The following is an 11,665-nucleotide window of genomic DNA, read 5'->3' as shown; positions in this document are numbered from 1 at the left end:
GGTTGTTCTCCAGATTTCTTGGCACAACTTGGTGAGCACATCCAGGGCAGCATCTGTTAGCTGAAATATGTCAATTGGTATACCACCTATTCCTGGGGTCTTATTTTTTGCTATTTCTTTCAAAATGGCCTGACCTTCCTCAACCCCATAGGCTCTTGCTCATATGTTTTTTCATGAAACTCTTCTGTGTTGCCAATTCCTTTCATTACAGTGATTCAGTATATTTCCTCCATCTTCTTTTAATACTTCCTGGATTATTTAACATTCTGCCTAAAGCATCCTTGATTATAGCAACTTGAGGTTTGAATTTGTTCTTCAGTTCCTTGAACTTAAGAAATGCTGAGTGAGTTTGGCCTTTTTGATTTTCTGAATCCAACTTCTTGCACATTTCATTATAATATTTTACTTTGTCATCCCGTGCTGCCTTTTAAAATCTTCTATTCACCTTTTAGTATCTTTAATTCTTCATGTTTTGGCTTCTCTGCTCTCCAGTGTAATATTCAGAGTCTCTTCTGACATCCATTTTGGTCTTTTCTTCCTCTTCTGTATTTGCAATGACGATTTGCACTCTTCCTGGATGATACCCTTGATATCCTCCCACATCTGATCTTCACTAGTAAAGCTTAATGAAGACTTATTACTTAACGATTTATTATATAAACACTGCTTCAGGATATCACATTGAAGCTAAATGTTTCCTCTGAGCAATCAAATTAAGAAACAGAAGATCCTGAAAATATAATCAACAATAGTTTGGAAAAGTATCTATCAGCATTAAGTGGTAGAAAAAAACCTGTTCTGCTAGTTCTGTTAACTTCTAGAGAGATGGAGACTTTTCCGTATACCTTGAGCTCTGTTAGCCTAGGTTAAAAACACTTTATAACACTTGGCTTTTCTTTTGTTTCTACCACTTGGAGATTTCTGGAATGTGAACAAAATATTTTTTTAAAAGCCAAGTGTTCTATAGTTTCAATAAGTTTCATTCAATTTGTCACTCACTTTCCCATACATAGACTGTGAAAAGAACAAACAAATATGTCCTGAAGAAAATGCAACCAGAGTGCTCTGTAGAGGCAAGAATGGTGAAACTTTATCTCACATACTTTGGGCTTGTTGTTTGTTTGAAGGGGCTATGATGTTAGTAAAGGGGGAAAGTCAAACAAAGAGAGGAAGACTCTCCGTGAGATGGATTGACACAGTGGCAGTAGCAATGGGCTCAAATATGTCAGAGATGATGAGGATGGCACAGAGTAGGACAGGGTTCAAAATTACTATGCACCATATTTGACTCAATGACATCTAACAACAACAATAAACAAAACAACAACTAAGACTAATAAACATAAAAATGTTTCTTCATTGATATTGATCAAGTCAACAATTATTTTTATTGATTTGTAAAACAGCAATAAAGTTGCACACAGAGACACACAAAATGTTAAGTGTTAACATGAAGATCTTTGAACTATGATACTAGAGAAGAGTAACTGAATGAACTGCCAAAAGGACAAACAGATATTTCTTGGAAAAGATCCAGCCAGAATGTTCCTTGGAGACGAGGATGACAATGCTTCATCTCACATATTTTGGTCATGTTGCTAGGTAGGGCTATTTGTTGGAGAAAGACATCATGCTTGGGAAGGTAGAGAATCAGCAAAGAAAGTTAAGACCTTTTCAATGATATGGTTTGACATAGTGAGCAGCAATTTGCTCAAGTATGTCAGAGTTGATGAGGATGGGCACAGGATAAAACGGAGTTCAGATTGGTTGTTTATAGGGTTGCTATGAATTATGTTTGACTCAACAGCACCTAACAACAATAACAACAACAATATCAAGATAGCTAATCAATCTTTATTACAAATTATAAGAACAAAACCTAACATTTCCAAGGCCTCATTCTGTTTCTCTCTTCTTCCACCACTAATATGGTTAAATCTCCTGACTAGTAGAATGTGTGCTTCGTAAAGACAGGAGATTTGTCCTTGTTTCTGAATCAGCATTAACTAGCCTGGTAGAGGACTTTAATAGATACACCATTGAAATATTACATAGCTTAACAGATAATTTCTGGTTACTGACCTAAGGAGTAACCATCATTCATTCATCTTTCAACCAAACATATATTAAAAGTTTTCCATATATTGACAGGTAGGCAGAAAGATTATGGTAGAAACTAGGCAATGAATTCTTGGGTGTTTGCTACCAAATTCACTAAACACTGCTATATATTTTAAAATTTTTGTTAAACAAGGTTGAAGGTAAAAGGTTGTCATATGCTTGTCACTTGAGGTTGGCTGTTTCTGACCAGGATAAATGAATGAGACAGGGACACCAAGAAATGAGGGGGAGAACAGAGAGAGTAAAAGCAGCTCCAAATCCAAGACTGCAGCCATGAGCTTAGAGTCTTTCTTGCTTTTGTTGAAAATTGCCAGGAGATAGATAAGTCATTAGTTCTTTACTAATGAAGCTATGTTTTTCTCTGCTAGCATTCTTTTGCTATCTCAGAAACAATGAAACCACAAGCACAAACTAGGAGGCAGCGTGCAACATTTGGTTTTCCTATCTCCTGTGATCTGTCTCAGGAGAAACACTGAATTGCCCTTTGTAATGTGTTACAACAGGAATTCTAGCTTTTCTGTGCTTCCTTCAGTTCCTGATTAAGCATTCGGCTTAACATTTGGTTTAATAACTGGCTTCCCACGTTTTCTCCCTTTTGTTTTTATTATTATTATTTTGTCATCATATAGCTTCTTCCCTTTCATTATTGTTTGTTATTCCCCCCCACCACCCCATCTCATCCATTCTGCAACTCTATCCTCATAAAAGTATGGCCTCTTTTGACTCATCTCGGAGTTTCACATTTCTGGATGGTACCTATAGTGGCTTTGTGCCTGTAAAAATATAAGCAAATCTTCAACCCCAATGAATGACAAATCCCTTTTCCCATTCATTAGCTAGCGATTATCTAAAATGTATTGGCTAATTTAATTCTTTAGTTGATTGTAATACCCAATGTCTTTCAGTTGGAGTTTCTCCTTTCTTATTGTTGTTGTTGTTATGTGCCGTCGAGTCGTTTGCGACTCATAGCGACCCTATGTACAACAGCCCTAAACCCTGCTCTAACCTGTGCCAATCTCATTGCCTCTGACATTGCCCGATTAACCCCAGTCACTGAATCAATCCACTTCATAGAGGGTCTTCCCCTCCTGCACTGTCCCTCTACTCTACCCAGCATGATGTCCCTCTCCAAAGACCTGTCTCTCCTCGCAATATGTCCAAAGTATGTCAGACGAAGCCCCAGAATCTTTGCCTCCAAGGAGTAGCCTGGTTTAACCCTCTCTAGGATGAATCTGTTTCTTTTCTTGGCAGTCCATGGTACATTTAATACTCTTCTTTAGCACCACAGCTCAAAGGCGTCAATTCTCCTTCTGTCCTCCCTAGTCATTGTCCAGCTCTCTGATGAATAACAAGTGATTGCAAAGATCATGGCCTGTATCAGGCGCACCTTCGTCTCCAAAGAGACACTGTTGCTCTTGAGTACTTTAGAGACTTTAGCAGACTTTCCCATCACAATACGTTTTTTGCATTTTAAAAATTTAAGGTAAATATTAAAGTTATCTGACAGTGTGGAAAGTATTGGACAGTATCATTAATATCACATGCAAACAAAATCCTGGTGAAGATTATCCAAAAATGATAGGAACAGCACATCAACAGAGAACTGTCAGAAGTGCAGACTGGGTTTAGAAGGGATTGTGGTACTAGGGATATTATAGCTGATGTTAGATGGATCTTGGCTGAAAGCAGGGAGTACTAGAGGAATGTCTGTGTTTCATTGACTATGCAAAGATGTTTGACTCTGTGGACCACAACAAACTTTGGCTAACTCTTGGGAGAATGGGAATCCTAGAACACTTGATTGTGCATGTGCAAAACTTATTCTTGGACCAGGCGGCAGTCATCAGAACAGAGCAAGGGAACACTGCATGGTTCAAAATTGGGAAGGGTGTACGCCAGAAATGTGTCCTATCTTCATAACTTTTTGATCCATATGCAGAACAGATTATCCTGGAGGCTGGGCTCTATGGGGAGAAATGTGGAATCAGGATTAGGGGAAGACTCATCAACAATCTGTGTTATGTGGATGACACAACCTCGCTTGCTGAAACTGAGGAGGTCAGAGGACACAACTCTGCTTGCTGAAACTGAGAAGGACCTGAAGTGCTTGATGCAAAAGATCAGGACTGCAGCCTTCAATATGGATTGGAGCTCAATATCAAGAAAACAAATATCCTCACCATTAGGCCAAGTGGCAGCATTGTGGAGGATGGTGAAGAGATTGAGATTGTAAACAGCTTTAGTTTGCTTGGCTCCACAATCAACACTCTGGGCACCAGCAGCCAGGAAATTAAAAGACATATTGTATTGAGAAAGTTTTCTGTCAGAGAACTCTCCAAAGTACTGAAGAACAATGATGTCACTCCGGAAATTAAGATGCACCTGATACAGGCCATGGTCTTTGCAATCAAGTGCTATGCTTCAAAGAGCTAGACAATGACTAGGGATGATAAAAGGAAAATTGATGACTTTGAGTTGTGGTGGTGGAGAAGAGTATTCATGGAGTGCTAAGAGAATGAACAGGTTCTTCCTGGATAGGGTTAAATCCGGCTGCTCCTTGGAGGCAAGGATTCTAAACCTTCATTTGACATATTTTAGACATGTTGCAAGGAGGGACAGTCCTTGAAGAGGGATGTTATGCTTGAGAGGGTGGAGGGACAGTGCAGAAGAGGAAAGCCCTCAATGAGATGGATTGATTCAGTGATTGGCATAATGGGAGTAGGTGTGTCATAGACAGTAAGATTGGCACAGGATAGAGCAATGTTTAACATTGTTTTACATAGGGTTGTTGTGAATTGAGGAGTTGATATTCGTCCTATCCCATACCCCCTCCCTTTTGTTTTTTCAACATAGTTTGTAAAGCCAAATTAACCCTTTCTATTATAGGTTGTTCTTGATGATTATAATGAATACCAGTAATATCATTAATGCTCCATTTTTAGAATAATTTTTGTGTTTTCCTAGCATTATAATCAAGAGCATTATCAGTTTTAATACTTGATGGTATACCCATCACATTAAAAGTTTTAATTAAATGTTGAATTATGTACTCTGATTTTTCTCCTGTTAAAGCTGTTGCTTACTGAAAGCCAGAAAAAGTATCAATGGTATGATGGACATATTGTAATTTTCCAAATGATAACATACGAGTAACATCCATTTGCCATAATACATTTTGTCTATTACCTCTAGTACTGATTCCTTTTTCATAAGAGGATAAATTAAAGGGTCCACATTGATGACATCTTTGTATAACAATCTCTCGAGCTTGTTGCCAAGTAATTCCAATTTTTTTCATCATTCCATTAACATTTAAATGAGTATGTAGATGAAAATTTACACTAACACTTCCTACTAATAATTTATCTATTTTATCATTTAATTGTGACATTGGTCCTGGAAGACAAGAATGAGATTGAATATGAGATATATAGATGAGAGAGAGAGAGATCATTGATGAATTAAAACTTATAACAGTAAATAACATACTAATATTAGTGTCTTGAGAAGAAATATATACTGTGTCTATAGTTCTTACAGTAAACTCAGCATATTATGAATCAGTAACTGTATTAAAAAGAATTTTTTTTATCTTGCAATAACATAATTCTAAAGCAGTATGACTCTACAGAGGTTTGGATTTCTGGTCCTGATGAGAGTCTGGGTCATTAGTTTACTGGCCATTGGCTGTGAGTTGATTGTATTTGGCCTCCTATTTTAAAAAGGCATTAATCACCAGTAAGGGTCTGGGATCCAGGTGATATAGCACTGGTCTATCCTTTGCTGTATAGAGGTAACTCATTGTTGCTGTGATGCTAAACACTGTGACACTGATGTGTCAAATGCTATAATGGTTATTGATGATGGGCAGTTTTTGGTGGAGCTCCCTGATTAAAACAAGCTTGGAAGCAGGAGTGGCATCCATTTCCAAAATAGCTTGCCTCCGGAAACTCTATGAACGTGGAGAAAGGATGAAAGTTATGCAAATGTTCAGGTGTTTAGTTTGTAGAGTTTCCATGAGTTGTCTACATTTTGATGGCACTTAACAACAACAGCAACAATAACATAATAATAGCATATAATTCAGCCTGTTGAACAGAAGTCAAGTTAGTTTTAACTACTTCATTATCTTAACCATTAGTATAGCCTGCATATCCCATTTTATTTGTATCAGTATAATAAGTATCTGTTTGTAAAGGTCAAGCTTTTACTTTAGTGGGTAGTATCCAATTATTACATTTAACTGATTTCTTTTTTATTACAAACACTGGAGAATTACAAAGACTAGTAGTTTCCTGCTAATTGCTTTAAAGCCTCTAATTTCTCTTCTGTTAGTATCCACTGCTCCACTCTTTCTGTTCTCCCTTATAATGAATATGTCACTTACACTTTGGAAAAAGTAGCTTTGTTTCTTAGCACTTCAGAAAGTCTAACTTTTTGAACTTTTACAGATCGTTAAACAAGGTTACTCAACTTCTGTAACACATCTTTTTATACTTTTTATTCTTTTCATCTACCCTGAGAAATAATATTGCAACTGAGCTGGCACTCCAAACCACTGACTTCTCCCCATCAATTGATCAGCAGTAACATTAAGAGGAGGATTTCTGGGACCCTGGAGCGAAAGCCCCTGTCACAGCTGTGTAACCCCAGAGCAGTCCGTCCCAGCCAAGACCCCACAAGACATCTGCAACCTGACTGAGGTACTCACATGTGACTACCTGGAAGACAGCCCTACCAGGGGAGAGCTGTACAGCTGCAACCTCAGTGAGGTCCCTGTGATTCCCCACAGGGGCAGGTAGCCCTGCCAAGCATGAACATCTACAAACTGAGTTTTTTGTGTGGGTACCCAAGCATCACTACCCAGACAGATAGCCCAGCTGGGCAAGAGGGGAACAGTTGCAAACTGAGTGAGGTTCCAGATGCTAGCCTTGCTGGGAACCAGCAGGACATATGAAACCTGAGTGAGGTCCCTGAGTGTCCACACTAAGGCAGTAACACCACCACTCCCCCGTCCCTTGCCAGGCCTGAGTGGGACAGCTGCAAACCTGAGTGAGGTCTTCCCACGTGCCCACCTGGACAGCTAGCCTCACCAGACGACAGCATATACCTGTGCTTGTGCCTGTCCCCCCCACTAACCAGCATACACCTGTGTTAGTGCCTACCCTGCCTTTTCCCCCTCCCCACTGCCTTCACGTCTCCTCAGGGCCAGTCAACTAACTGCCTTTAAAGTGGAGAATCTTGGTCTGACTTAGCTGTAATAATTATTGAACAGAAGAAGCCACTTTCACAGGCCATGAATGGACACGTGCTTTGGTTCAGAAATTCAGAGAGGAACACAGGAAACATAATTACTACGTTCATTTGTAGCAGTGATTTCAGATCAAGAACCTATCATCACCTTTGGCATGAAAAATCCTGCCACAGTATCATCAAGAAGGAAACAGACCATCTCACAAGCTACACAAGCACAAAGCAAGATGTTACCTCCAAAATTTGACACAATACCAATGGATTTCCTGAAGCCAGAAAGTCTGATGGAAATTTCTGACACAGAATTTAAAAGAACAATGATTGAATATTTTCAATGCGTGAAAGACAAACTTGAAGAATTACAGAAAACTTCAAGGAAAAACCAGGAAGAGCTTAAAAAAACAATCCAAAACAATGCAGATAAATAAATGAGACATTAGAAGCTCTGGAAAAACAAGAAACCATGATCCGAAATATGAGGACCAACATTTCAGATACTGTCAAAATGATGGAGGGACATATGAACAGAGTTAAAGAGATGGAAAACAGAATCAGTGAAATAAAGATGGAATTGTCACCACTGATCTGCTAGAACAAAAAGTAGAATCAAAAAGGAAAGAAAAAGAAGAAAACCTAAGAATAATGTGGGACACCATCAAGAGAAATAACATGCACATCATCAGAATCCCAGAACAGGAAGAAGCAAGTAAAGGCACTGAAAAAGTTGTGGAAGAATTGCTAGAGGAAAACTTTTCAGGCATAATGAGGAAATATATATTCAAGAAGCTGAATGAACACCATATAGAATAGACCCCATAAGAAAAACACCAAGGTATATTATAGTCAAATTTGCCAGAACCAAAGATAAGGAGAGAATTCTGAAACCAGTGAGGAAGAAACAAAGAGTAACCTATAAGGGAGAACAGATAAAACTAAATGCCAATTTCTCAGCAGAAACCATGCAAGCAAGAAGACAGTGTAATGACATATATTAAACACTAAAAGAACACCATTGTCAACCAAGAATATTGTATCCAGTGAAATAGTCCATCAAATATGAAGAAGAGATCAAGATATTCCCAGAAAAACAGAACCTAAAGGAGTTTGTGAAAACAAAACCACTGTTGCAGGAAACACTGAGAGACGACCTTCTTATAGAGGTGCCACAGAAAGCAGGATGACCAAAGTAAATAGCAACAACACCAAAAAGAACTCAACACAATGAAGGCAATAAAACCATACTCACACTGAATGTAAATGGTTTAAATGCACTACTGATAAGAAAAAGAGTAGCAGATCAGATAAAAAACCAAAAGCTGTCTATAAGAGACACACCTGAAAATTGAAGATAAAGACTAAAAATAAAAGAAAAATATATCAAGCAAATGGCAACTAGAAAAAAGCAGGAGTAGTGATATTAATCTCTGATAAAATAAATTTCAATGCAAAAACCATCACAAAGGACAAGAAAGGTGCTTGCTTAAAGGATCAATAGAATATGAGGACGTAACAATAATGAATATCTATACAGCAAATTATATAGATCTGCAAAATATTTAAAACAAATATTAACAAAACTGAAAAAGGAAACAGACAACACTACTATAGTGGTTGGAAACTTCAATACACCACTTACAAGAAAATATAGAACTACCAGAAAGAAACTCAACAGAGATGTTGAATAATTAAACCACACAATAAACAACTCAATTTCATAGATATTTTTAGGGTAATGCACCCCAAAAAAGCACAGTATACCTTCTTCTCCAAGGTGCATGGAACATTCTCCAGAATAGATCACATCGTGGGCCACAAAGCAAGAATCAATGAATTAAAAAACATAGAAATCATATAGAACATGTTCTCAGATCACAATGCTACAAAATCAGAAATTAATAATTAGAGGATAAAGAAGAAACCCGTTCATCTGCAAGTTGAACAACATCTTGCTTGAACACGAGTGGGTACAAGAAGAAACAAAAAATGAAATAAAAAAGTTTCTTCAAACAAATGACAATGAAAATACAACTCACCAAAACCCCTGGGAAACAGCCAAAGCAGTAATCAGAGGTCAATTTATATAGCAATAAACAAACACATCAAAAGGCAGGGAAAAAATGACTATTGGTTCTGTAATCCAACATCACCAACAAATTGAAAAAGAAGAGCAAGAAAACCTGACATCTTCTAAAAAACTGAAATTATAAAAATGAGAGCAGAAATAAATTAAATAGAAAACAGAAAAACAATTGAAACCATCAACAAAACTAAGAGTTGGTTCTTTGAAAAGGTCAATAAAATCTACAAACTAGTAGCACAACTAACAAAAGAAAGAAATACAATACACAAATGATCCTAATAAAAGATGGATCGGGCAACATCATAATAGAACAAAGTAAAAGAATAAGACTAACAATGGAATATTAGGGAAAACGATACTCAAATAACTATAAAAACCTAGAGGAAATGGACAAATACTTAGAAATTCACAATCTTCCTAGACTGACACCAACCAAAATTGATCATCTGAACAGACCCATCACAAAGGAAGAAATTGAAATGCTAATACAACAACTTCCAGCCAAAAAAAAAACCCTCGACCAGGTGGTTTCACAAGTGAATTTTATCAAGCATTCTGAGAACTGTCACAAATTCTACATAAACTATTTCAGAAAATAGAAAAAGATGAAATTCTCCCATATTCATTCTATGAAGCAAACATATCCTTGATACCAAAGCCAGGTAAAGACACTACCAAAATAGAAAACTATGGGCCAATTACTCTCATAAACATAGATGTAAAAATCCTGAATAAAATACTGGCCAATAGAATCCAACGCTACATCAAAAAAATAATTCACCATTACCAAGTAGGAGTCATAACAGATATGCAAGGATGCTTCAACATAAGAGAAACTATCAATGTAATTCATCACATCAACAAAGAAAAGAACAAGAACCACATAATCCTATCAATTGATGTAGAAAAGGCCTTTGACAACATCCAACACCCTTTCCTGATTAAAACAATCAACAAAACAGGATTAGAGGGGAATTTTTTCAACAAAGTGAAAAATAAATAGCAAAGCTGAGAGCAAATATTGTTCTCAGTGGAGAGGGATTAAAGGCATTCCCATTAAGAACAGGAACTAGGCAAGAATGTCCAGTATCACCCCTCGTACTCAATATGGTATTGGAAGTCTTAGCAATAGCAGTAAGGCAAGAGAAGGAAATAAGAGATATCCAAATTGACAAAGAGGAGATAAAATTATCTCTCTATGTAGATGATATGATAGTAGTATATTTAGAAAACCCTAAAAACTCAGCAAGAAAACTTCTAGACATAGTTGACCAATTCAGCAAAGTGCAGGATATAAGCTCAACATACAAAAAGCAGTTGGATTTCTCTACAGTGACAAAAAGAATACAGAACTGGAGCTAAAAAAAACAATACCCTTCACAATAGCTAATCACAAGAGTAAATACTTGAGAATAAATATAACAAGAAGCACAAAGCATCTCTTCAAAGAAACTTACAAAACATTACTACAAGAAACAAAAAGACTTGAAGAAGTGAAAGAAAATCCCTTGCTCATCGATAGGAAGAGTCAACGTTATGAAAATTATAATACTACCAAAGGCAATATACACTTTCAATGCAATCCCAATGCACATACCAACTCCATTCTTCAATGAGATGAAAAAAAGGCAATCTCCAATTTCATTTGGAATGGAAAGAGACCCAGAATAAGCAAAGTACTCCCTAAAAAGAGAAACAAATAGGAGGCATCTCAATCCCTGATTTCAAATCCTACTACACTGTCATTGCTGTCAAGACAGTGTGTTACTGCTATAATGAGAGACACATAGATCAATGGAATAGAATAGAGAATCCAGAAATCAGCCCATCTACCTGTGTTCAATTGATTTTTGACAAAGAGATGAATCAGTTAAGTGGAAAAATGACAGTCTTTTTAACAAATGGTTCTGGCAAAATTGAAAAACTATCTGTAGAAAACTCAAGGAAGATTCACACCTCATCCTATACACAAAAACCAATTCAAAATGGATCATGGACCTAGGACTAAAACCAAGGACTGCCCTCGGGCCTGTCTTTCATTGTTTTTGTTCAGACATTCCTCTAGGTCATAGCCCTGGTGTACAAGTTGCCGTACCACGGTCACTTTTGGTTGCTCTGAGGCTGAACACTGTAACACTGATGTGTCAAACGCGTTAAATGGTTGGCTACCCAGTGTGGACAGAGAGTGGGGAGGAGCTCCCCAATTAAAAC

At 37.3% G+C, this 11,665-nt stretch overlaps 1 protein-coding gene across 1 annotated transcript in view; it reads left to right on the top strand.

The window, feature by feature from the left end:
- Window positions 1–7,078, top strand: part of LOC102857385 (serine palmitoyltransferase small subunit B-like) — a 12,089-nt gene extending 5,011 nt beyond the window's left edge. Inside the window, exon 2 of the mRNA XM_006901345.1 lies at window positions 6,914–7,078. Within this exon, the coding sequence (XP_006901407.1) occupies window positions 6,914–7,078 (165 nt within the window). The remainder of the gene's footprint in view (window positions 1–6,913) is intronic.
- The last annotated feature ends 4,587 nt before the right edge of the window (window positions 7,079–11,665 follow it).

Source organism: Elephantulus edwardii, unplaced genomic scaffold (genome assembly GCF_000299155.1).
Source record: "Elephantulus edwardii isolate Elephantulus edwardi_28Jun2011 unplaced genomic scaffold, EleEdw1.0 scaffold00320, whole genome shotgun sequence".
Taxonomy (NCBI): domain Eukaryota; kingdom Metazoa; phylum Chordata; class Mammalia; order Macroscelidea; family Macroscelididae; genus Elephantulus; species Elephantulus edwardii.
This window is presented reverse-complemented; position numbering and strand designations above follow the sequence as displayed.